Here is a 27,405-nt window from a genome sequence, read left to right on the forward strand (position 1 = left end):
CCAAACAGGAAGTTATGGCTCTTAATATCCAGTCAGTAACGCTGCAGTGAGGTAGTCGGTAAGACAGTCAGGGGGTCTAATGTTTATATATTCAGAATCATGGATATAAGGATCTTGGAACTTTTAATATACACTTTTGCCTTGAAATAGTGGCTGACACCGGACACTGTGTCTTTAAAGGAAGGGGTAAGGCGATTGGAGCGGCCACCTTCCATGGGCTGAATCTCCTCTCACTCAAATTCCATTCATAAATAAGATATTGTGGAGAAAGGAAGTAAAGTCAGATCCAGAACTGACCATCCAGACCAGTTAACCGGATGTCATGAGCTCGGAGTAGCCCAACTTGTTCACCTCGCTACTCGGGAGAGGAGAAAAACGATTCGTAGCTTGTGATGGAGCAAAAGTGAGCTTGTGAGAGGCAGCTTGTTTTTGGGGTTCAGAGCATTTCACCAAAAATGTTCCAGCCCTCGTTCAGGGCTTTACGTTGTTGTGTGTGTATGTTCGGGTTAACCAAAACCGCCCTGGTCTAAAAAACAACATCCCAGCGTTCATCTCTCCGATCTGACCAGAGATAGGACTGAGTGAGCTATGGCAGCGAAAGACGACATCTACACCAAAGTGACCCCGCGGAGGCAGCGGCTGACCCGCCCGGGCACTGTGAAGCAAGGGGCGTCCACCCTGGACGTCCTGCTCTCCATGGGCTTTCCAAAGACCAGGGCGTGAGTATACACAACGTTTGTACACAGTTATTAGTGAGACGAATAGGAACCGACTAATCACACTGTTGCCGTTATTCTTCCCCTTATGTGTCTGTTATTTGCCTAGTGGTATACGTGGTGATCATAATTTTAGATCATAAGCGATTCAACACCATCCATACTATGTATGGGCACTGCCTGAGCATGTGCCACATGGCCTGGTGTTGACCTTGTTGGTTTTCCCCCCACCTGCCAAGCTTATGGCATTTGTTTAACATGAGTTTCACAGTTGTTGCTGTAAGTGCTAATGGGGTTTCCTGATTAGAAACTCGTGTTACAGTTCAGAAGGGGATGCACTTACCAGATTAATAGAAAATGGATCAACTATTCATTATTACTAAGTGTCTATCACTGAGCGAACGTGCAAGCTCACACGACATTTTATTTTGATATCATAGGCTATGTTTAGAAAATCAGTTGGGAAAGGGCCCAACTGTTGCCCTTTCCACTGTCAATGTCAGAAATGATCAAACGTTACTTGTGTTAAAGTAAAACAAAAACGTCTAATTCAGTCATTCAGTCATTAATCATGTTAATTTCGATGGAGGCAAAAAAGCATTAATGCTGGAGGGAAATCTTTCACGAAACTGAAATCTTTCACGAAAACTACATATTGAACATGCATCATTGATCATACTGATGCAGCCAAAGGTTGCATGGAAACAAGTTCATGTTTGGGTCAAGAAAGCCATCGCCTAGGTTCCCAAAAGGACTACGCTTTAATAAACACAAATGCAACTGTGTACGCTAATCAAATACAACTTAAATGTTGTTAAAATCATGTGTTTTGGAGGTGGGGTGTCCTATTGCATATAGCCTATAGCTGGTCCATGTCTCAACCACTTTACTAGGGTTTACTATTGCCTATTATACTATAACTTATTATTAGTCATTTCTTTTAAGCATACACTTTTATCCAAAGTCATCTACAGTCAATTCAAATATGATGTTATTAAGGAACAGATAACGGTGACGACATCTTGCTTAATGATGACTATAGGTTGACTGTGGATGGCGAAACTAAAACCTTCGTCTTGGAGTGGAACACCCTGCCCATTATGCTATCCTCAGACAAGACTATCCTGCTCAGACCAGATTGTCGTGACACCAGTAAAACCCCTCCTTAGTCAGTCCTATAGTCAGTGCTGAATAAGTTTCCAGTGTGGAATGTATGACCATTTACAGTAGCATTGTTTTCTAGGTGTGTGTGTGTGTGTGTGTGTGTGTGTGTGTGTGTGTGTGTGTGTGTGTGTGTGTGTGTGTGTGTGTGTGTGTGTGTGTGTGTGTGTGTGTGTGTGTGTGTGTGTGTGTGTGTGTGTGTGTGTGTGTGTGTGTGTGTGTGTGTGTGTGTGTTGGGGTTGACGACGGTAGCCCCATGCCTGTCATTCTGGCTCCATGCTGAGGTTGCTCATATAGGCCACGCGAACACCTGATGCACGTACACACAAACCCCAAATGCTCCCCAAACATATTTTCATGAAGCCAACGTGATTGGCCTTGTTGCGTAGAAGTACGTTCAGACAGGGCATAGGCAGATAACTCTGCACTGCATGTTTTATGTAGTGTTAATATATATTAAGGCCTGTTGATGTTGGTTTTATATTTGTAAGGTGACTATAGGCTATATAAAGGTTAAAAATGTGTATATTTATAAAGGTAGGTACTTTATATAAAGGTTTGTTGACTCAGCCTCTTCTTGCCACTATACCTTATCCAAACTTATTATCGCCCTCAGAAAAGCTATCCCCATTCTATTTTGTATGCAAGACCCCCTTAGTTTGCACGGCAGGGTTTGCATCGGTAATATATGGTGGAATATTCCAGAAGAGAGATTCCTACTATTCTTCCATTGGGCTATTATACTACGGTTAACCAACAAATTGACTATTTTCTTGTTTTGTTTTCTCTTACTGCATATTTCTTTCCATTGAGATGGTCATTTGTATGTTATTTTATTGTTAGGTGCTGGAAGCGAAACGTTTATGTCATAGCATAAGGGAACAAGGGGTTGGATTGTGAAAAAAAATAGGGGGTTGACTGTTCCAATGGGGAGAGTGAGTCACACCATCCACACACAATCAGGGTTTCTGTTTTTGGGAAGGGAATTCGGTTGGGTTTAGTATTTCATGCTGAGTCATTCATGATTCCGATCGGGTAATCAATTGGCTGGTGGGCAGATGGCACTCTCCTTATGCTCAGAAAGTATGTTGTCATCCAAAGAGGTCAAACTCACCTGAATCATAACGATGCTATTTAGATGTTTTCATAACAAGACAGTCAATGGGGTTTTAATATTCACACAAGTTAATGGAATGAATAGCCTATATTCATTATATATATATATATATATATATATATAAAAAAATATGGATGGAGATCTTTCAATCATTTTTGCTAAGAAATCTCTATGCTGCTTCTTAATAACCATCCTTGAACTATTGACAATTTTTTTTTTCTCTTTCTGTGTTTACCATACTGTAGGTATTAAATCGCTACGGATACGCCAAGAAACTCTGTCTGTACACACGTATGTGTGAAGTCACACAGCCTCTTTCAGAAACCATATCGGTTAGCTTGTATTTGTAAGGGGCAGGAGGAAATGGCTTATTTCAGGAAATGGTTTGTGACCTTTACACAGTGATTGTGCTGGAACTTTAGTTGCCGAAATGGTGAGTGTGTGAGTGAGTGAGCTCAAGAGATTTCATACAGGTAGACAAAACATTTGCTGTGATGATTAAACCAAATGCAACACTATAATGCAGGACAGGATATGCTGTGGCACTCAAAAGAAGGCTTTTCTGGACTTCATGCAGTCGATGACTTGCTAGCCACACTTCTAACTTCTTTGTTAGAGGTGTTCCTCTCTAACAAAGTTAGAGGCGTTCACCCCTAAACAAATCATGTCGCAGCAACTGATTGGTTGGAGGGCAGCAACATGTATTTTTTCTCGACGGCTGTCCCCTTGCTGTCTGGTAAATATTTCTGCTTGGGATTTCTACAAAATGCTCCAACGTTCCTTTAGCTAAGAGCTCGAGTTTTGGTTAGCTGAACGTATTTTGTTATTCCTGATGTCCCCAAGGAAACGACCAAAAGCTAGACACAAGTCATGTATTTGAAGCAAAAGGAACATTTGCTTCTCAAAGGAAGTCTTTGGTTTTTTCTGCATAATCAAGCTCTAATTATTAATTTGTCTATGCTACCCTTCTGGAAAACAACTGTTAACAGTCAGTCAGTCAGTCAGTAAAGTTACAAGAGGAAGCAAACGCTTGCCCATTAACCCGTAATGACACGTAAAGCACACTTTACGTGTCATTGTAGCGAAAGGTAAGGGTTCAATTGGGTGGACAATAATCTCTCACACAATGCTTACATTCACCTGTTGAAGCTGAGGCGCTGTGAGTAGGTCCATCCTCTGGTACTTCAACTGTTTAAGACATAACTAAATCAATTTTCAACCGTTTATCTTCATTCAAACCATTTGACAAATCTACACACTTGTATCTTCAATAATATCCAAACGTAATTTCGATATGATTTAAACTTTCTTCAGAATCACAGTTTTAGTTTCATACCGGCTTTGTTTTCAGCTGTTTTCATTGAAGACGTCTGCCCATTCGGACACTTAAACTTTATTCAGAATCACATACCGGCTTTGTTTTCAGTTGGTCTCATTGATTTACTTGACGCTCCTCTTAAACACACACACACACACACACCGCACACACACCGCACACGCACACGCACACGCACACGCGCACACACGTGCAGGGCAATAAATTTGACCTTTCAGATTCTTCAGTTCAATTAATTTTACATTTCTGCATTTTTAGCACAGCTTTGCGCTTTTCATTCAGCTATCACTTTATTTGTTTCAAACCATTTATATTTCTTAAATGGTGTGCATGTTTACATTGTTTACTCCATTTAGACTTTTGAACTAGTTTCTTTGTGTCTTTAATCTATGTGGCTTTATTAAAAAATATTTTCAACCTCACTGTACAACAGCACTCACCGCATTTTCTTCAGGAAATGCATTTTCTAGTTTGATCTAATATTTACAAATCGAATATAGGACTTCAATGCAGTTGAGTTGTATTCTAAAAGGTTAGATTAAACACGGCAGAAGTGTTTGCATTGAAATGAATCTGGTATCGTAGATCAACTCAACGTAAGATTTTCTTGTCCAACTAGGATCTGTTGGCTGAGGTCTTCTTACGTTCCCTAACCATTTTGAGAAATTCCCTGTCAGGGGAGGGGCTTTGTGTGAGTGGGCCTTATCAAGGAAGATGGAGAGGTGGACAATTCACATATTTGTTAGAGTGACCTTTAACAAAATACCTTGAAAAAAGGAAATACCGTGATAGGAACCACAAAATAAGAACTTCCATTTAGAGAGCTCCCTGTCACTCCTCTCCCGGTAATCCACTGGTTTAGCTCCAGAGTGCCATGAATATGAGCATGATGAATACACAGCACTTCATCTCCAGAGGCCACACAGGAACGAATCAACCAATATTGTCAATTTAAATGTTCTCAGTCTGTGTGTGTTGACAAGGTAGGGCCTCACAGCCCCCCCCCCCCCAAGCTTATATCTGTCGTTATAAGGCGGGTCTCCTCATAGTGTGTGTGTGTGTGTGTGTGTGTGTGTGTGTGTGTGTGTGTGTGTGTGTGTGTGTGTGTGTGTGTGTGTGTGTGTGTGTGTGTGTGTGTGTGTGTGTGTGTGTGTGTGTGTGTGTGTGTGTGTGTGTGTGTGTGTGTGTTCATTCAGAGTGGAGTCCATCTGGTGTTTGAGGAGAACATGTTCCACGGGGCTCCCCCAAGAATACGGCGTTGACTGCGGTCCTGATTCGTGCACGAGCACACTGCTGTTGCTGTGATACGTGTGCACGCCGCTGGCCCGTAAACAGGAAATGTTGATTTCCACAGAGAGAGCGAGAGGGAGCTGGACCTGGGAGGGGCGGCTGGCAACACAGGGCTCTTGGAGTTTTAACACGCAAACTTTGTGTCTATGTAAGAATTGAGACGTGACAGGATTTGTCAGTTCCGGTTCATATGCTACTACTACGTTAACTAAACGCTAAACTTCCGTTGGATTCGTGAACACGCAATTATGCACTTCTGCATCAGCTCTTCCAATGCAACTTCCTGTTAATGTTGCTAAGATTCATGTATAGCAGAAGAGCCGAACCATAGACCTCAGCGTTCAAACATCTTGGTTGCTCAATGCTCAGTGTATAGAATAAACTTAAACCTGGTCAAACCACAAATTAACCAGTTAGAAAAAGGAGATGTTTGTGAACTTCCAGTGTTGATCAAAAACGTTAATGATCACGTACTCACTGCACTGAGGCTATGATCGGGTTACGGCTGATATTAACATTTGCCGTTTTTAATTCAAAGAGGCCCATGTGATTCGGCCCCCAACGAATCACACCTTTTGCCACGCTCGAAAGCATTGGCATAAACGGAGGACCGTGATCTGTTTCTCCTCCATCGCTCCCTCGCCCAACCTTCACATCCTCGAGTTACACCGAACAGGAAATGCAGTTTATAAATAAATCACTCAGTTCCTGCTCGGAGCCAAGTGGGGACTTTACGTGTTAGCCCCACACTTATTATTTAGGGGAAAAAACTGTTTTACTCCGAACTTGTGCAATCAACCCTCTGCTGCATTGTTGCCTTTTTCTGGCTCTGACATCCTTATCAGTATCAGAGGATGAACAGTGGCCTGTCATGGGGTTGATTTGTAAATAGCTCAATGGTTGACTCTAAAAATTGCTGAGCCATTGACCTCTTTTAGAAGATGCGGTACGATGCACTAAATGTTAAGACTACAAACGTCAATGGAAATAAAAGTAACACAAAGTACAAAGTAACAGCGCTAATGTGATGCATTACAAAATACAGCTTTTAGTCTTCTTTTGTGACATAAGGACACGTGACGGAGAACAACGGATCAGAGCAGAGCACCGTGTGTCGTCTTCTCCATCCCCCCCTTTTAGACGGGGTGGCGATGGGGGTGGGGGGGGGGGTATAAGTCCCAGCTGCAGCCCTGTAATCCCGTCCAGCCCCGTCCCCGCTCCGCACCGCCCTCAGCGACGTGACGCCGTATCCTTCCGCTCACTTATTTAATCTTTTCTTCTTCGAGCTCTCGAGCCCCGCTGTGGCCGTCCACATCCTGTAGCAACACTCTTGAGTCTCTCTCCACACGTGCTGAGACAAAAGCCCCCCCGCGAGGACGCGTTTATTTGAATGTCTCTGCGAGTCTTCCACATGTTGGTAGACGCGGTCTGCTGCAAGACTACTGTAGCAGACCGCGTCTACCAGCATGTGGAAGATGAATCTGGGTGACCCATCTGGCGGGGGCGGGATTGAACCCACGCTCTGCCAGCGTCCAGCATGTGTTGCTGTGTTGGGGGGGGGGGGTTCATGGCCCCGGGGTGGAGGCCACTGTGCTGTATCTAGGGCCCTCTCACTGGGCCAGATCTAAAAATAGCTCTGTGGCAGCAGTGGATGTGCATGACACTCGTCTATCTATCTTGATAGAAAGAGGGTTCAACCATCGGTAACGTGCGCCACGCCCAGACGGGCAAAGGTACAGGTTCTGATCTCCAATGTCCGCAACCTATCCGCAGGAATCCCTGAGCGAGATGCTGCCCTACCCACTCCCTGCTCAGGAAGCACACGCATCTGCAGGAATGCACTGAATGTCACTTTGGATGAAAGGTTCGACTAGGGCTAGAAGTGGAAGTATGGCCCAGAGACGTGTTCGCAACGCCCACCGCTTGTCAATGATTTCTGTCTCACGGTGGGCCTGTGGGGAACACTGCGACCACTTCCTGCTATTTGTTCGACTCGTAGATCATTACCATGTGCTCGCTCGTCGTGGTTTGAGCTGCGGCGTGAACACGGCGGCTTTTGTTTGCAGGCCGCGTGGGCGTTGAGCCCGTGACTTACCTTTTGTGATTGGCTGGGTCAGACAGAGCCCCTCCGCTGTTGCGCTAACCTCATTACACGTTTCCAAACTGGGTTTCGTTGTGTGAGTGAGATCCTGCTCCCTTTTCGGCAGCTGTACTCGCTCTGTATGCACCCTGAAGCCTTTCACACAGGGCTGAAATCAAACTCTTGATGAATCCCATGCAGTCGTCTTTTTGCGAATAGTAAAATGAACTGTAGCCCACAGAAATTCAATTTAAACGCGTTGAGACCCTGCTTGGCGGGCCCCTCTCCTGCACCTCCCTACACAGCTCTATACCGACAGGTGTTGAGACACCTTCTCCAGGCTGTGAGCATCTCTCCCCCTGGGTGTCTGTACCCATCCCAGGGAGAGACAGGTCGGACAGCCTATCATAACACGGCTCGTATAAAAAGGATCTAATTGGATTCAGAGCTCTCATTAGGAGAAATGCAATCAGCACGGGGAAGGGAACTTCAGTAGACAAGTGAACAGGAGGTATCGATGTCTTTGGTGGTTATTATCAGGAGGGTTTCATTCCTCTGGAGAATACAGGGCGCAAAACAGAACAAGCCAAGCCCTGGTCCATCTCCAATGTAAAGACGGTATTAGCATTTATTGATTTGTCGTCTAATATTTTTGACAGTGCTATTTTTTGCTATAATCCTATTTTACGTGGCCAATGTAAGCAGAGAATAGACTTACTGTCTGGTATAGTTGGCTAGTGTTTGTGATGCTCTCTTCAACCCACCTTACCTACTGGGTGATGACCTGGATGATCTCAGGTCCTCTGATGCTGGCTGGTTGGAGGGTACCATGAAGAAAGTCGGTCATGCATGTTATTAATCATGCCTGTAAACCAGTTGTTCTCAAACATTTTAAACCGCGTACCACCTCAGAAAATGTTTGTCTCCCCAAGTACCATCATTATGACAGATGTTATAAAATACAGAACACAGTAGCGTAGGCCTGCAGCCCTAGCCAGCTACACACTGCTCACACAGGAGGAACATTTATTCTTAAAAATAATATTATTTATTGTTAACTGTGGTCTGCCGTACAAAGTGTTAGCACTAGAACAGACACGCACACAAGTGAGAACATTAAGAATAACAACTGCGTACCAACAACCTGTTTGAAAATTGTAGGCTAAATACAACTGATATTAAAAGTTGGCCTGCCCGTCCATAACTGCACTTCCATTAGCCTCATGAGGCGGCTGCGGCTGCCTCTGCGAACACAGTCCTGCGATGTCTGGATAAATTGAGGTCAGCTTCACTCTCAAGTGTGACGCAGCATCAAGGTGCTGAATAAATCAGACCCTTATTATCTATGCTGCTATGCTATTATTCAATGGTAACTATGGCAAGCACACCATTTCTGTATTTCAGGTGCCAATCGTTGTTTGCCTGTTGAGACTTCACACACCTGCCTTCGGTCTTTCAATAAACATGCTGTAGTTTGATTATAAATGTCAACATTGACTGGTGTGTCTCTCTGTGCAGGCTGAAAGCTCTGGTCTCCACTGGGAGCCGCAACGTCCAGGCAGCGTGTGATTGGTGAGAAGACACACACACACATGCACACGCACTTGCATGCAAGCAAGCCACATGAGTCAATCACGCTAAAGTGCCTTTTGTATTGTAGTCAATGTGCATGCTCACCTGTCTTGTAATTTGTATGTTTTGAATACAATATGCATAGTGACATTTTAATCATCTCACTTTGTGATGGATGGTAATGGCAGTAGCTCTGTCCTATTTTAACACACATAATATTTGGGGGTTACTGTGACAAAAAAACCTCCATGGGTGGGTCCGTTTGGGCGAACCCTCTGTGACGACCCGGTGTGTTGCCCCCTCGACCCAGGCTCTTCTCCCACGTGGACGACCCCTTCCTGGACGACCCGCTGCCCAGGGAGTATGTGTTGTACCTGCGGCCCACCGGGCCTCTGCTGCACCAGCTCACCCAGTACTGGCAGCAGTCTCGCCTCACCTGCGGCAAGAACAAGGCTCACAACATCTTCCCCCACATTACCCTCTGCCAGTTCTTCATGGTCAGTCGTGTGTGTGTGTGTGTGTGTGTGTGTGTGTGTGTGTGTGTGTGTGTGTGTGTGTGTGTGTGTGTGTGTGTGTGTGTGTGTGTCTTTGTCTTTGTCTTTGTCTTTGTCTTTGTCTTTGTCTTTGTCTTTGTCTTTGTCTTTGTCTTTGTCTTTGTCTTTGTTTGCGTGCCGTTAATAAAATCATAAGGCGGACACCATCTGATTCTATTGATTAGCACACACCCAAGCAGAGAGTCCCAGATGGTGTGATGATTGGCAGGAATATGCATGATTTTGACTTGTGCATGGATGCATGCTTCACAGCACATGACCACACAGATGTCTTATATCTTGGTGCAGTGAATTGAAATATTGGTATAGGGCACAATATTTATTGAGTGGTAAAACTTCAAAAGTCGGTATTTATTTGATTGCATTTGATCAAGCAAATAAACTACCACCGTAAACTAAATCCTATCAAGCAGCAAACCATGCATCACTCCTTTGCTAATCACAAGACGGGCTCAGTTATAATTATAGACTAGCTTTAGTTTAGTTTCCTCTAACCCTGTTTGCTCGAACAAAGAGACACTTACAGTGACATGTTACGAGTTCATCGTCTCTCGACGTATAGTATAAACATCCCTCCAAAGAAGTTAAAAAAAAGTCTGTACAAAATGGCACCATACGGTAAACCACTTACAAAATGTCCTAAAATTAATCCTTGATAAAGGCTTTATTTTTTCGAAAATGTCCAAGACAAGATGTCTTTAGATGACCACTTCATCGTTTAGTCCATGACACCCTTTTTTTTTTTTTTTTTTTAACATTTCACTTCCTTCATTTACATCACACCTACTGGTAAATGCTGCTTGTGTGTTTCCCTCGATCAAGCTCCAATAAATCAACACTTTGACACAGAAGTGCCCCTTTAAGAAATACTTTTTCATCAATAACTAATCTAGAGGCCACCAATCCTGTCGCTCAACCGCTATGCAGTGAAACGGAGTGAAAGGCCCCGTTCACCCAGATCAAACCGCAGACTGTCTGGCTCGTGGGTCCGTTCTTTAACGAGCGTTGGTTTCACTTCTGTCCGGTTCTTGTCCCACCGTGGTGCTCAGTGTGCGGACGGGAAGGTGGAGGCGCTCACGGAGGCGCTGCAGGCCACCATGGCCTCCTGGCGGGGCCGCTTCCCCGCGACCCTCAACCTAAAGCTCTACACCTCCTCCAACTTCATCGGCCTGTTCGTGGACGAGCATGTGGCCGAGGTGCTGAAGAGCTTTGCCGCCGAGTTTGCCACGGAGGCCGCCTCCAAAGCAGGTGCGCTCCGTTATTAGATATGAGATAAATTTGTCTATTCGATTTTGGATTAATCACCCAATCAGCTGAAATAAATATATTCTTCTGCCCTTTGAGGATATTGTTTCTGCGTTATCAGGACACATATCAATAGTTGTATTTGACGGTTGTTGGTGTTTCATTTGAAACCCAATTATTCAGGGTGTGCAGATAATGCACACCCTTGAAATGTTATTGACCAATCAGGATCCAGCATTTAAAAATGCTGTAGTATAAGGAGACAGTCGAGGTTCTTCGTTGTGAATGCTCAGAGTTAGACATTGGGGAGACCTGGGAATGAGCCCAGAAACTTCGGCTGGGATTCAAACCCCCTAGTCACCACACTATCCTGCCCCCGTCTAGTTCTCCTAGGGACACTTGTTGTAACACATTTTACATCCGTTTTCTTCATTGTCTGTAATCAATTGGAGTAGAGCTATTGAACAGCGTTTTAAAACCTGGCTTAAGGTTTATAGTTTAATATTGTTCGTTTTATATTTTTTTCCCAGACGTCCACATCGAACCGCACAAGAAGCAGCTCCACGTCACCTTGGCCTACCAGTTCCAGGCCAATCACCTGTCTGTTCTGGAGAAGCTCGCCAAGAGCATGGACGTGTCCGTGGGCTGTGACTGGCTGGCTGTCATGTTCTCGCGGGACATCCGATTCGCCAATCACGAGGTGAGGACCTGCCCCGGGCCCACTCTGACTCTGATGGGTTTTCCCTGTGCTCACCGAGAAGGGGTTCTGGTTATCCGATGGCTTTCTAACCTCTTATGACATACGAAAGTAGACCGTACGTGACCAGTGACTGTACTGGGTCTGCACACAGAGGCCACATTCAAAGTGTGGGGGAAGTGTCACTATGATACAATGCATGCAGGGTGATCTTGCAAAACCTGAGCATTCTTTAAACTCAAAGGTCTCTCAGCAGTGGGCGGCTTCACGCCCCACCGCGCTTGTGCGATAACCACGGAGCTAGTAGGCCTTGTAACGACACCGCTTTCGATCCAACCACAGCCTGTCTCTCTTCACTGTCAAAAAAAACAAGAAAACCATGCACAAAATTAGAGTTTTGCAGCGACATCTCATCAGCCGAACTCCTGCTAACAAACATGCGTGTGTCTGGTGGACCCCCCAGACGCTGCAGGTCATGTACCCGTACACGCCCCAGAACGAGGACGAGCTGGAGCTGGTGCCGGGTGACTTTGTGTTCATGTCCGCCGTGGAGCAGGCCAGCGCCAGCGAGGGCTGGGTCTACGGGAGCTCCCAGGGCACGGGGCTGTCGGGCCTACTGCCCGAGAACTACGTCACCCGGGCCGACGAGTGCGAGACCTGGGTGGTCCACGGGTGAGGGCGGTCGAGCACCGCACAGCTGGTTTAGTCGCCTCTCGGTCTCCCTGCCTGTGTCTGTCTCTGTCTCTCTATCTCTCTGTCTGTTTATCCATGGCTCTGTCCATGTCCCCGTCTCTCACTCTCTCTCTGTCTGTCCATGTCTCTTTCTCTCACTCTCTCTGTTTATTTCTCTCTCTGTCTCTGTCTCTCATGCTCTCTCTGTCTGTTTGTCCATGTCTCTGTCTCTTTCTCTCCCTCTCCCTCTGTTTATCTCTCTCTGTCTTCGTCTCTCATGCTCTCTGTCTGTTTGTCCATGTCTCTGTCTCTCAATCTCTGTCTGTTTTTCGCTCTCTCTGTCTGTTTATCTCTCTCTGACTTCGTCTCTCTCGGTCTGTCTCTCACATCTCTTTCATTCTCTGTCTTTGTCTCTTTCTCTCTGTCTCACTCCTTCTCTGTCTGTTTGTTGCTCTCTCTGTCTGTCTCTCTCTCTGTCTCTCACTCCTTCTGTCTGTTTGTTGCTCTCTCTGTCTATGTCTCTCTCTCTGTCTCTCACTCTCTCTCTGTCTGTTTGTTGCTCTCTCTGTCTATGTCTCTCTCTCTCTCTCTCACTCCTTCTCTGTCCGTTTGTTGCTCTCTCTGTCTATGTCTCTCTGTCTCTCACTCTCTCTCTGTCTGTTTGTTGCTCTCTCTGTCTATGTCTCTCTCTCTGTCTCTCACTCTCTCTCTGTCTGTTTGTTGCTCTCTCTGTCTATGTCTCTCTCTCTGTCTCCGTCTCTCACTACTTCCCTGCCTGTTTGTTGCTCACTCTGTCTATGTTTATCTCTCTCGGTGTCTGTCTGTCTGTATTTCCCTTGTTGTGTTGACTTCCCTTTCTCTCATATGATATTTTTTTCAAAGATGGATAACTTTGAACATAATCAGGCAGGTCATATTTTATAAAGGTTAGGCAAAGCTTTGCTGCCACATTCATTAGTTCTCAATTTTGCAAAACCACTGCAAATTACCCAAAACATTACTGCTACATTGCTCAGTCATGGAAGCCATTAAGGCAAAAAGTCAGCATGGCAAGAGCAGTAATTTCGCTGGAAAACATTGAAAGAAACACTAGAGCAGTTATTAAGCGGCATTAAAATTCTCCCTGGAGTTATGTGAGCCATGTTCAAGACCATGAGGTTGATCACCTCTCTTTGGTGTGATGTTCATCAGGTCTCATTCGTTCCTCAACGGAGCCCCCCCACCAGACCCAGGCGGTCGGGCTGACAGCCTGCTGTTAGACGGACAACTGCTCGACAGCCTGGGAGACCTGGCTGGCCTCAGCGTCCTCACTACACCCATGCAGGTATCACTTCCCTGCACTTTGGGGCTGTTTGCTGTTAGCAAGAGCTAGCATGTCGTTTTATGGGCCTTTTTAGCTGTTAGCCTGAGGCAGCGTGTTATGTTATCGTACTGTGGGCCTTTTAGCTGTTAGCCTGAGGCAGCGTGTTATGTTATAGTACTGTGGGCCTTTTAGCTGTTAGCCTGAGGCAGCGTGTTATGTTATCGTACTGTGGGTCTTTTAGCTGTTAGCCTGAGGCAGCGTGTTATGTTATCGTACTGTGGGTCTTTTAGCTGTGAGCCTGAGGCAGCGTGCTATGTTATAGTACTATTGGCCTTTTAGCTGTCAGCAATACATGTGTGTTTATGAAAACCCTTTTTAAATGTGTTAAGGTGTTGTCCTTTTTACAACGAAAATAAAATTGATTTCTGCATCGACTGCTCATTTGGTCTCAGCCGTGTTGTAAAGCTTTTATGACACTGTGTTAATGCATACCTACATAGTGTTCCAACCGCACATTATATTGATTCTGACGCGGGCTAATCAATACTTTTTCCTTGACGTTTCACCTCCCATGTCTATTCACAAACCTAGTATCCTGTTGCATTCAGAAGCAACACTCATCCTTTCACTCCCACTTGTCCTTAAAAATTATAGAAATACAATACACAAATATAACGTGTTGGGTATGTTTCTGTGCCTCCACTGGATCCTCGGTGGTCGCCATGGCAACCGGCCCATAGGTACTAGTCTCGCCGAGTTTTTTTTTTTTATCTACCGGTAATGTCGACGTACCAGTGCCTCGGGGACTTGACGAGGCTGATTGCTGCCATGTCTCTGATGTACAGCTGGCTGCTGTCAGTGTGGGTGATGAGCGTCTTGTGCCCTCTGGTAGCTGCCGAGGGCCGGCGGCGAGCAGTCCAGTCTGCCCAAGAGGAGCCTGTTTGTGTGTCGCCATGGCGAGCGGATGGACGTGGTGTTCGGCAAACACTGGATCACTCAGTGCTTCGACACCAAAGGTCAGTCGGAGGGGCGTGGTGTGCATGCGACGGCAGTTAACTTAAAGATCTCCTATTAAACTGCTTTTCTGGTCTTCATTTCTTATGAATGACTCCTATAGAGCAACCTGACACGAATCACAGCACAAAAAACGATCTTGATTTTCGGGAGAACTCTTCCTCTCATCTGGGCGCTTTCAGCATTCTCTGTCAACACTCGGCTTCGTCCTTTTCCGCCCCCTCGCCCCCCCTCCTTCCAACCCCACTCCGTTGTGATTGGCTACCTTCCGGAAGAGCATGTTGCAGCATTACCATACATGGAAACTCCGGATTGTTCTACGTAGATAAATCCCGGAAATTTGAAGTGTATGGCGACCGGCGTCCCTAGTGTTTAGCGCTCTGCACAGCCAACCCAGACGGTCAGCAGGGAATACGTCTAAATGCATGTACGTCCTAATTTGACACTTTAGGATGCTTAAAACTGGACTATAAATCATTGTAACAATGTTTATAGGTCATAAAAGTCGAAAAAGCAACGTTTACATTGTTGTGCTCCCAAGAGGTTATTTTCAACAATATACACAAAATATCACCTTTTAAGATTTGGATCTTTGTCGCTCTATTGCAGTGAAAACCGATGTGATAAACATAAAATAAAGGACTTCAGAGCATTAAACAGTATGCAGACTTACTCTACACTTTAATGTTTGTTATTAATTGCACTTGTCCAGCACCTGCAGGGAAAGCTAGATGTGTGTGAATTTCTTTACATTTCTTTATCATTTCTGAATGTCCATGTACTGCTTGTGAGGTTGTGAAGTCATCACATCTACCATTCTTAAGTCTTCATACCAGACATTTATTTTTCACGTTTTTTTTTAATAGGTCGATACGTTCGCTGTAATCTGAACATGCCGCCCAGCCTGCCAATCAGAAGCGGTGGACACCGAGACTACGATAAAGATTGTCCAATCACTGTGTTCGGTGGGACACAGGCCCGCCTCGTAGGTATGTAGCATCACAATGCTATTCAACTTTTATTTCAAGTAACAAAAGGTCTTTCATTTTACAGGAATGTAAAATAACCCCTACAAGCCAGAATGGTTGTAATTATCATTATCATAATATTTTGCCAATACGATATTGGGATATATATCAACATACTTGTGTGTATGATGTGTCTCTGAGCATGTTTATTTCTGGTGACCAGGCGAGGCCCTTTTGGAGAGCCACACGACATTGAACTTTATCTACTGCTCTCCCTCACTGCGCTGCGTCCAGACGGCCCAGAACATTCTCCAAGGTGGGCACCAGTTCTCACACACATTTCTATCTTAAGGTTGACTTGGTTCTCTTTTTTTAATCCAGCAATATATGCCAACATTATCCTTAAGCCTCTTTCACACATAATTACCTGTCAACTGCTTTAGTAATAGTATAACCTTTCAGGCATCGCTATTGATGCTCAATATTCACACACACACACACACAGAGGTTCTGGAACATAGCAATGCTGGAATAGATGGGCAAGGGGACTGTCCAGCAGAAGGTGGTGATGCAACACTTATGGACGCCCACCGCCGTGAAACCCACAGAATGAGAGTTCCCTTGTTTCGGAGTCCATCCAGTTTCCAGCCATTGAGAAAATGAACTTTCGGGGAAAATCATTTGAGTCTTGTGATTGGTTCGCTTGCTCAACGTGAGAGCGTCTTATGTCAGATGGACATAGCTGTCTCTCATGGAAATGTTACTGCTTTTTATACAACTACCAACAGTGTTCCGGAAATGTCACCAGGACTTGATGGGGGGGGGGAAATTCGCGGTACTGATTTTCGTGATTCTGTTCCCATTCGCGAATGACCCCATGTAGGAAATGTCCCGGAACACGACTGTGGTAGACAGCATGTGTGAAAGTGGCTTTGCTCCTATAAAATCATCAGCATCTTACTGTTCTGTCTCAGTAAGTTCTGTTTCTGATTGGCTCAAAGTAGTGCCAAAAGAGTTTAAAAGTTTTGCGATGAAGTCTGTGGTGAAGTGTTTTTTGCGGATCTAGCATGCAGACTGACTTACCAACCTACGTCCCCCACGCCCCACCCACACAGGTCTACAACTGGATGGAAAAACAAGGATCCGTGTAGAGCCAGGCTTGTTCGAATGGACCAAGTGGGTGTCTGGCACAACCCTCCCCGTCTGGATCCCCCCTGTGGAGCTGGCCGCCGCCAACCTGAATGTGGACACAACATACAGGTACTGGCTCAACCCTGTGGTCCACTGGGTCCTTCCCTAATGGCTGCAGTCCCACTGCAGCCATTGATGAGATGGTCCTAACGCTTAGATATGCTGTAGGTCTGTGATGTGTTCCAAATGCCATAGGCATCCGTCAATCTTTCTGTTGCGGTTGACCGGGCGCCTGCCTCTGTATGAGACCATTAATTTCAGACCGCGCCCGGCTTATTAGTTTAACACCACCCCTGCACCTCTGCATCTTAGTAAGGGAAATCCATTTAGTCTGTTCTCATGCCCCCCCCCTCTCCCCATAGACCTCATATCCCCATCAGTAAGCTGGTGGTGTCGGAGTCCTACGACGCCTACATCAGCAGGAGCTTCCAGGTGACCCGGGAGATCCTGTCCGAGTGCAACAACCTGGGTACGGAAACGCACTACAAACCCGCAGCCATTTACTTTTTCCCTTGTCAGTGTGGATGACCCCCCTGAGCGTTTCAACGCTGCAGTCTCTGTTATTACCATTCTTCCACACTATGTTGACGCTTTCGCCACTGAAAACTGAAAACTGAGCCCTTATGACAACGGTCGGCAGTGTATGAACCTGAAAACCGAAAACTGAGCCTCGTGACAACGGTCGGCAGGGTATGAAACTCCAAAAAAACCAGTGACATTGTGTGACCTTCTAATGGGGGGATCTCAGTTCCGCCCCTTGCGTGCGTTTGGTTCACCGCGATGGTGTCCTTGTGTCCTGCTCTTCAGATACGTGTTCTTCCTCGAATCTTTGGTCGCTAGTCGCTCGATCACAAAAAACATGAAGATATAGTTGAACCGCCTTCATAAACAGACGTACCACCTTGGTTCCGGTATTTAAGTCCTGTCTCCATTGTGCATAAAGGAGAAGTTAGGTAGAAGGGTAAAAGTGAGAGTGCTTTGTGAAGCCACGCCTCTGTCTGACAGGAGATACGGTGCTGATCGTGGCTCACGCCTCGTCCCTGGAGGCCTGCACTCGCCAGATGCAAGGTCTGAGTCCCCAGAACGCCAAGGACTTTGTCCAGGTCGTCCGAAAGGTCGGTGTGAGAGCCTGCTCCTTCCACTGTTTTCTTACCATTTGTTTTGTCATACTTTCTAATTTTGTCGGTCTCTCTCTCTCTCTCTCTCTCTCTCTCTCTCTCTCTCTCTCTCTCTCTCTCTCTCTCTCTCTCTCTCTCTCTCTCTCTCTCTCTCTCTCTCTCTCTCTCTCTCTCTCTCTCTCTCTCTCTCTCTCTCTCTCTCTCTCTCTCTCTCTCTCTCTCTCTCTCTCTCTCTCTCTCTCTCTCTCTCTCTCTCTCCAGATTCCCTACCTGGGCTTCTGTGCCTGCGAGGAGCTGGGGGAGACGGGGGTTTGGCAACTGGTTGACCCACCCATCTTGCCGCTGACACACGGACCCAACCACAGCTTCAACTGGAGGGAAATGCTTCTGCAGGACTGAGAGGAAGAGGGCGACAGAGAGGTGCTGTGTGGACGCCTGTTGTCCGGGTGCTCGTCTGAAATGAATATTTATTATTAGCCCTCCAAACGCTTTATCCGCTCACCCATCCAGCCACCCGTTTCGCTGAACTTAATGAACTGCTCGTGAATGAGAAGAAGGTACTGTATTTATGAGGAAACGGCAAGAACAAATTGGACTACGTTACAGTCCCTATGGCCATTCAAGCACTGAGCAAAAGAGGGAGAGAAAAGTGAGTGGGAGCTTCTAGGAAAAAGGCGAACGAGCGTTATTACTGGTGGCTCGCCAACGGTTTGATGGACTGTCCGATTCGCTTTCCGCGGGGTTCTCGTTGAACACTTGTGTGTGCAGGCTCGCAGTGAGCGTTAAGAACGTTCCCGAACAAGAGTTCCTGGTGACAACTGCCTCTTTTTTTATAAACACTGTGACAAGCAAAACAAAGCAGAGTCAAGAAGAAGACAGAATATATTTAATTGAAATAGTAAGAGGTATGTTCAGTATCCTTAGATTTTAAGAAAAGCAACTGTTCCTGTTGGAATGAAGCACAGTGGAAACGCGGTCTATCTGACAATCAGACGGCAGCAGAACTGGCATCGGTGTTTGGGTCATAACACATCAGGACTCTTCCTGCGAGTCCTACTCCATGAAGGGTTTTTGTGTTCGTATTTACACAGATTTACCAAAACGTAACAGCTTTTTGTAGCCTTTTTCCGCTAAGGCCCTCGTACACAAGCAATATTTCCATATTGTATACAGTGGATTAGGGCCCGACCGATTCATCGGCCTGCCGATTTAATCGGCCGATTATAGCCTTTTTGAAAATAATCGACATCTGTCAAAAAGACGCAGATTACAACAGTTTATTTTATTGTATTTTATTTTTTTTTAGAAATGTTATTGCGCTTAGTATCCTGCAGATTGCGCTCCTACTCGCCTAGCTAACTAACAACTTTAGCTGGAGTAAAAAAGAGGAGATTAAATTTTACCGTACAACATGAAAGCACGCTCGCTCAGGCAGGTGCGCGCTCACCTCACCAATGTACACAAGACGCGTTGTTTGAGCATGTTGTGCCTGTTTTTCTTTAGGTCCCAGGCCATGTTAATTTGTTGTACTGTAGACTCTAACGGTGAGACCATACTGCTCAGCACGCACGTGTTAGTCACTGCTCACGAGCGCAGCACATTGGGAGTTAGTTATTTATTTTACATTTTAAATTACATACATTTTTGACTGTAAATGTATTCTAAAACACTCAAAGGTTCTGCATTCAATTCACATATTCGTCAAAAGTGTTTAAAGTATATTTAAGGTATCAAAAACTATGTTTTATATGCTTTTTTTTTTTTTTTTTTTTCGGCCGATTAAATCGTTATCGTAATTTTTCTCTGAAAATAATCGGCATCGGCATCGGCACTCTAAAATCAATATCGGTCGGGCCCTACAGTGGATGCTAAATGTAGGCAGTGGAGCTACGACTTTGTTCTCCAGCTTTAGTTGGTGCTTTCGTTGACTAAATGGCTTACCTTCGTCGACGTCGTGTCTCTTCTGCATCACAACCTCAGTGCGATTTCCCTCCCTGTGCTTTGTCCTGGTCAGTTTGAACCGTTCTCCCTTAATGTTTGGTGCATTTTATTTCTATGAACAGAGCGGATGATGACAGTAAGTGTTGCGCTGCCTGTTGTGTGTTATGTTGTATGCCACAGAATAATCCTATTTATATGATTTGGTTAGAGCCGTCGTGAAGGATAAGTATGTAGTGACTGGATGGACGAGATCGAAGATGTGACTGATTGAACATGTGTCTTCGGCATTTCTACCTGTGCCATCGGCTCCTTGGCAAGAATACAGAATCATTCGTTTTAATTTGTCTTTGAAGAAATCCCTATATCTGGCAAAGATTTGTTTTTAAGTAATGTTGGTTTTGTTGAAAAGAAAACAATTATTATTTTTTTGTTTGCTGTCCTTTACATCTGAGTTTGACATTCAACCCTGTGTGAGTTTGTCCGTTTCCCTTCGTCAGTCGGTCAGTCATGTTGACCGGAAACTCTTTAAGTCACCAGGACGACGGAAGATGACACCCATCATGGGAACACCGCTCCCAGTGGGGATGAGGTACCATGGCCTCCACCTATAGCAATAATTGTTGAATAGAGGTGTATTTATTCATTGTTATTGGAGGTATTTTGGAACTGCATGTAGCTAGATAGGGCTAGCTATGAACAAGAGCATCACCAAAATACCTACTGTGAGGAAGGGTCTCTCCATGCTATTGATATTAAGTTCAGTGGTGCAGAAAGAAAGTATATCTATATTTTCAGAAACTACAGCCTTAAAACAAAATGGTACAGGGAAAATGATCAAATTAAAAGAAGCCCTTACTGTCCAGTCAAACGTTTCAATGAGTAGGCTGTCCCTTAGTTTGGTTTTATTTGTATTTCTCCATAAAGATGGGGATTGTTAAGTAGCCTATTAATCTTCTGAACATTCCTACACACGTTCTGCCCGTAGAGGCTTAAAGTCAGAACATTGCTGTGTAGATTTACTTAAAATTCTGATTTATCGCTTGCTGATTTGGCTTTTAACATAGGTTCTAGCTATGAATGTATAGCTCATAAAATATTTGTATTTTTTACTGGTTGTGTAAAATGACACATCGTTTTTTGGTGTTACTATCATTGTTACAGCGGAGCATATAGTGTACTTACTTTCAAAAAGAGAAACAATATCAATTTCATAAAAGACATGAACATTTGTGCTTCTGACATGCCTGCAATGTGATAGTATACAAAGTGTTAAACAAAAATGAAAGAAAATATACACGATGAAAAGCGTGCTTCCCTTGCACCTACTCTCGAACAGAGCATGCACTTTTTTCTCTTTTTAAGTCAATTTGCTTGGTTATTTTAGATGCCGACAAAATAAATAAAATAAAAATACATGTTTGTGCATTAATGTGTGGTCCAAAATCTGTTCTTGTGATTTGTGATGAGGCAATAAGCTGGATGGTATGTAATAGTTTTTATCTAATTTGTTTGATTGGCCATAAAAAGTCTGCAACTCTCAATGCTTTAGATATTTTATAATATGAATAGACAACAATAGATACGGGCTGCTATGTCGACTGTGAACCATAACTGCCGGCCAACACTTGTATAGGCCACTAGGTGGCCCCACAACGCTGCAATTATATTTTATCCAAGTTTTTTGACGTTCATTTGGAATCCCATGTTTATCTTTTTATTAACGAAGACGTAACACTCGACCGACGATTTTCAGTAAGGACCCATACAGCGTTTTCTGTCCCGGGAAGGTCCAAACTGACGTGAGCTTTGATTTATAATTGTACTATCCATGGTTAGGAGTTGAGCGATATGTCTTCTTTAAAAGTCTTCTTTTAAAATATGGATGTTGGGAGTTTGCACTAGCCTTGCCTATGAAAATTGTAGGATGACTAATAATTTATAATTTTCAATGTTGTGATAAACATGGCAAATGAAAGATTGACGGGGCTATTTGGCTACTTTAGGACATTTTTGTCAGCTTGCCAAAATTTTGCTTTGTTGATTATTAATATGCGACTTCGAGGCCTAAAGTGTGTCACCGGTATCACCTAATCCTACACCCGATGGAGTGTACCGGCGCTGGGCTTCAGCCCGATAGGAGGGGGAGCCGCTAACTGTCAATATCATGTGAGATAAAACTTCGTGCACGAGAGGTGATGATGAAGATGTGATGATCCGAATCGAGATGTAAGATCACGTGTGCAGCGTTGTGCATACTGTACTTTCTGACTTGATAGGAAACAGGTGAAGAATTGTTTGAATTAGACATTATTAGTGCCATATAACTACGACTTGATTCATTTATGTGAGGACTTTTTTTTATTGTGCCAGTTTTGGGTAGAATTCAACCGAATTTGAACTGAATAATTTCAATGAAAGTGCTTCACAAGGAAAAAAACAGAAGCATCTGTCAAATACAATAGTATAGCCTATGTATGAGCAAATATATTGAAATGATACATGAAATACATTAGGTGAAGCGTGTGAGCGGAATGTTATGTTTTGGTATTTCAATTATTATTTATTAAGCATACCCATATCCCCCAAAAATGCATGCATGCAAAATTGAAAGAACATTTTGGGGCGAGACAGAGAGAGTGCAACAACCTCTCTCAAGATAGGTTAAATGGGGCAGAGCGAGAGAGAGGGAGAGAGGAACAGAGAGAGAGAGAGTTAGAGAGGGCCACCACCTAGTCTCATGATAGTTTACAAAGTAAATGATCCTGGAAGAGAGAGGCATAGATAGAGGGACAGAGTGGGGGAGAGAGGGCTATTACCTAGTCTCAAGATAGCCTCAATTAGTCTAGGAGACGAGACAGAAGGGGAGAGAGAGCCGGTGAGAGAGTGAGGACAAGGGAACCAGTTGAAGGCTCACACCTATCCACACGAACGGTTGAATTGGCCAGGGAGGGCGACAGGGTGCGAGCGAGAACAAGGGTGTGTGTGTTGTAGGACCACAGCACATGTCTCCTTACCTGTATGGACGGATGGCTGTTTACGACATACCCCTAGCCACTGTTTGTGTAATGGGCTGCTTTCTTTAATGTGACATTTGTGACAGGAGTCACAGTGAAATGACGGCAGGCCCTTTGCAGAACCGTGGGGATCTTCACAGCATGTGTTCACTTCACAATGTTTACATATTTGATTGTACATTTCGTACGGGTGGGCCCATACTGGTTTATTTTCATCCCAAACACACTCCTGGAAAGACCCTGAGTGGTAGTAGTTCCACTTGATTTATGGATGCTGCGTTTAAATGGGTTTTGATCTGTTGAGTGTAAGGAGCACAAAATAAAGCAAACGGAACAAAAATATATTCTTGAATCCTTCTGAATATATTTAGAATATATTCCAAACCAATGGTATTAAGGCACTTTTGCTGCCAACCGACACATAGATATTGCAGCAAAAGTTATTTAAGACTACGTTTATGTCTGGAATGTTTCCTTTCAGTAAAGTTTATTCTTGTTGTCTTCCTGTCACCAATCTCAGCATTGATTGAGCGTGGATAACTATACAACCTGTTTATGTTATTTCTTGTTATCCTCTGTGGAAAGGGCTTCTGAAGTTTTCTTTGGATTTCAAGTTCATGTTTTAGATCTCATTATAGTTGAGTAATCAAGTTTTCTGAAGGGGTTGCACTCACCTGGTATAACATTGATCTGACAGTGGTATTGAAGAAAGAAATGTTGGATGTTGGTATCCAGCTGAATAAAATTAAACACATTTGCAAATCCAAGATATCAAAATGTAATTGTCATCATAATTTCAATTAGATCTGGTTGATGTTATTTATGTAGAAACAATGATCGTATGCCCATTTTACAAACAAATGCTATTTCAAATCAAAACCAAAGTCCAATAGTAGGCAACCAAAAAGTAAGAAATTCAACTAAAATCTAGAACTGCCGCCAAGAATTTATGCATCTTCATTCAATCAAATACACAATGAATGTCTAATGAAGTAAAATAATGATTTAAAAGATCTTCAGTTTAACAGGAGCATTGAGTGTTAACAAAGTCATGAATGCTCTGTTGGATTCTTGAAAGGGGGAAGTCCTTTCAAAAGAAAGACTTCCTTCTTAACCCTTCATAAGATTTTATTTTAAAGAAGAGTGTGGATAAAGCATCACAATATGCAGCTTATAATTAAGCTCTCTGAGAAAATGTCACAGCCAAGACATTCTTTTTATGATTTCATTATCAAGGTAATGTATTATAATGTGAGAATAGTGTGGAAACTGTGTGATTCTTTCGGTTGGACAATGGACCTGTAGCACATGTCCCAGCACACATCTCAGGAGCAACGTGAAGAAGGAAGCGGGAAAGTTTTTGAGTTGTGCTTTTCTTTGTGAGTATGCTTGCGAGCTTCTCTTCAGTTTCAGCACTTGAAAGAGAGGGAGGGAGGAAGGGAGGGAGGGAGGGAGGGAGGGAGGGAGAGAGGGCGGGAGGGAGGGAGGGAGGAAAGGAGAGAGAGCGGTGGACGGACACGGGGAGCAGCAGGAGGAGGAGGAGGAGGAGGAGGAGGGAGGTGCAGTGAGTTTGGAGTCCCTGCTAAGCGCGGGCCAGTAGAAAACAGACAGCGTCGGTTTCATACAGGGCTGCAGTCTGTCTAAGGCATGCTCTGTGTGTCGACCACTCATTCTTTATTTGCAAAAAAGCCAGCGTGCACCTGCGTGTTGGAGCTCTCTCTCTCTCTCTCTCTCTCTCTCTCTCTCTCTCTCTCTCTCTCTCTCTCTCTCTCTCTCCCTCGCTCTGTCTACTCCCTTTCTCCCTTACTCTATATGTTTCCCTCTCCCTTCTCTCCCTACCTCTGTCTTACTGCTCTCTTTCCCTCTCCCTTCTCTCCCATTCTCTGTCTAAGTTTATCTCCCCTCTCTCTCTCTCTCTCTCTCTCTTCTCTCTCTCTCTCTCTCTCTCTCTCTCTCTCTCTCTCTCTCTCTCTCTCTCTGTCTCTCTCTCTCTCTCTGTCTCACTTTATCGCTCTATCTCTTACTTACTTATTTCTCCCTGTCTTTCTCTCTCTTTCCCTCTCTCTGTCTTCCCCTTTCTCTCCCTCTCTCTCTCTCTCTCTCTCTCTCTCTCTCTCTCTCTCTCTCTCTCTCTCTCCTTACTTTATGTCTCTCTCCCTCTCTGGGTTCTCCTTCATTGTTTACAAGTGCTGTCACGTTAGGAACTCCTGCAGCAAGCAGTGGAACCGAGGCTGTTCTGCATCGAGACGGACGACTAGCAATAACAAATGCCCGCGCAGAGAAACTGTGTGTGTGTGTGTTTGTGTGTGTGTGTGTATGTAAACTGCACGCGTGCAAAAAAAAGTTTAGCTTGTGTCTCCGTGGGAGGATTTGTAGAGCTGAAAGAAGAGAGTGGAGTGGTCAGAAACAGAGGGGAGTTGGAAGGAGTTGCAGCAACTCCGACACACAAAGGAAGGTGAGTCCCTCCGCTGAACAGCTGAAGTTACTGAGTAACAAACCCTGAGCTGCCCGTCTCACCGCCGACGGCGCAAGAGGTCTGCTTATGGCACCGTTGATAGGCGCTCTGGACATGCTGTGCTACATATCTACCACTCGGTACTTGTGTTGCTGTTGTGCTTTCTCGTGTGTGTGTGTGTGTGTGTGAGTGTGTACTGTGTATGCTTGTATTAGTGCATATTTGGTAGTGTGTGTTTGTGTGTATGCATTTATGTGTTTGCTGTGGTGCTTGTGTGTAAACTAGTGATCCTGATTTTGTGTGTGTGTATGCGTGTGTGTGTGTGTATGCACAATGGTATTGTTTTATATTTGGTTGTGTGTGTGTGTGTGTGTGTGTGTGTGTGTGTGTGTGTGTGTGTGTGTGTGTGTTGGTTCGTCTGATAGGTTGACTGGTCTAAATCCTTTTCGGAGGAGATTCGGCTGGTTTGGTTTTGTCATGGTACGTCTTTTAGTACAGATGTTGACGTGTCTCAAGTGTCTACAAACAGACAAACACGCTTGCATCAAAATATACAAACTTATATACAAACACACACACACACACACACACACACACACACACACACACACACACACACACACACACACACACACAAAAGTACGAAAGGACAAAAGGGTACATTTTATCCATTGCATAATCCCTTTGCCTAATTCCAGTGGAAGGTGATTTTGTAACTAACGTTAACTTGTAATTGACCAAATTATAAGTTACACACTGACCCTCTGAATAAGGATAATTACAAAAAAATTGATGAAAAGACCGCAGTATAGTTTCAGATATTGTATTGAAACCACTTGTTGAAATAGCTTGAGCGACATTGCATTGTGCATGTTGTCCAATTACTCTACTCTATGTTGACCACTTACTCTAAGCCCCTCCCTTAATCATAAGAGGACCGATCTACATTAGCACTGAAGGACAAAAAGTGATGGTTAAATTGTAATATGCCCAAACATAAACAGTGAATCATCATCTAATTAGTGTACCAAAGTAGTCCAAATTCCAAACAGTCCACCCCAGTCTTCCCTTCATGGACTCTTTTGACTTTTGTTTTAATCCAGACTGACACACATTACAGCAGGAAATAGTGCCATGCAATCTCACTCAGTAATCAAATGCCGTCACACAGCTATTTGTTTTTCAGTGAGACCAGACTGTAAACTAATCCTCTTTCCTCAACTCACACCTTCATCTTGGGCAATTTCAGCGAATCGATGGGACACGTTTTGGATAGTCCAAGTGATGGTCATCCGGTGGCCGTTTAGTGAGTTGCGTGCCACCCACGCAAAAAACAAGTTCATCTAACCATAGAGAGAGTTCACTTATCAGTGGTAAGGAGTTTGAGGTGGGGACTGAAGTTTTGAGGGTATGGGGAAGGGGGAACCCTGTGTGTTTTCAGAGCACATCCTGCAGGGAAACCGACAGAAATAGAGGCCCTGTTTGTTGTCCCTTCGCAAAAGCTGCTACAAAGATAGTCTTGTTTAAAAATGTTGGCCAATGTTTGTTTCACGTAGCAATTAACCCTTATCACAATATTAGGACCCAACAAATGCTTAATGAAAGGATAGAGCAAGGATTCAGGCAACAAAAAACAACACTTATAGGACATGAGCCACAACGGGACTTAAATGGCCTTAAAGTGACCAGATCTTAAACTGAAACTGAACCAAAACCAAAACGTAAAAATAACACATTTCTGAAATTCAGGGTTGTGTTAAGTTACATTTTCCAGATAACTTGGAACCAATTGGAGGACTGTGCTGAAATTATGAACAAAGAAGCACAGCACAGGTAAGCATTTCAACATCGCAGGAGTAAAAAAGTATGGGGGTTATGGCGTTGAGAACGCCAGGTTCCCAGCTTCGAATGCCTCACATTCTTAGCTGCTGACCTCTGTGGAAAATTAGAACATGCCTGTT

At 44.3% G+C, this 27,405-nt stretch overlaps 1 protein-coding gene across 2 annotated transcripts; it reads left to right on the forward strand.

Annotated features, from left to right (window-relative positions):
* The first annotated feature begins 8 nt into the window (after positions 1–8).
* Positions 9–19,796, forward strand: ubash3ba (ubiquitin associated and SH3 domain containing Ba). Of its 2 annotated transcripts, XM_060056650.1 has the most exons (16): positions 9–403; positions 570–719; positions 9,219–9,272; positions 9,583–9,769; positions 10,876–11,074; positions 11,602–11,771; positions 12,232–12,440; positions 13,632–13,764; positions 14,636–14,759; positions 15,624–15,746; positions 15,949–16,041; positions 16,841–16,985; positions 17,279–17,385; positions 17,922–18,031; positions 18,296–19,285; positions 19,341–19,796. In XM_060056650.1, the coding sequence occupies exons 2-15, from the start codon at positions 589–591 to the stop codon at positions 18,431–18,433; spliced, it is 1,923 nt and encodes a 640-aa protein (XP_059912633.1). In that variant the 5' UTR covers positions 9–403; positions 570–588; the 3' UTR covers positions 18,434–19,285; positions 19,341–19,796. The 2 variants fall into 2 exon arrangements, with proteins under 2 accessions (XP_059912633.1, XP_059912632.1); XM_060056649.1 differs by having other exon boundaries at positions 10–719; positions 19,341–19,795.
* Positions 19,797–27,405: the final 7,609 nt, after the last annotated feature.

The sequence above is a fragment of the Gadus macrocephalus genome, chromosome 7 (genome assembly GCF_031168955.1).
Source record: "Gadus macrocephalus chromosome 7, ASM3116895v1".
Taxonomy (NCBI): Eukaryota; Metazoa; Chordata; class Actinopteri; order Gadiformes; family Gadidae; genus Gadus; species Gadus macrocephalus.

Excerpts from the sequence above, each read along its gene's own strand:
- ubash3ba (XM_060056650.1), top strand. The coding sequence starts at position 589 with ATGGCAGCGAAAGACGACATCTACACCAAAGTGACCCCGCGGAGGCAG. Across the intron at positions 16,042-16,840 it reads GGCCCAGAACATTCTCCAAG|GTCTACAACTGGATGGAAAA; the intron begins GTGGGCACCAGT and ends CCACCCACACAG. Across the intron at positions 16,986-17,278 it reads AATGTGGACACAACATACAG|ACCTCATATCCCCATCAGTA; the intron begins GTACTGGCTCAA and ends CTCTCCCCATAG.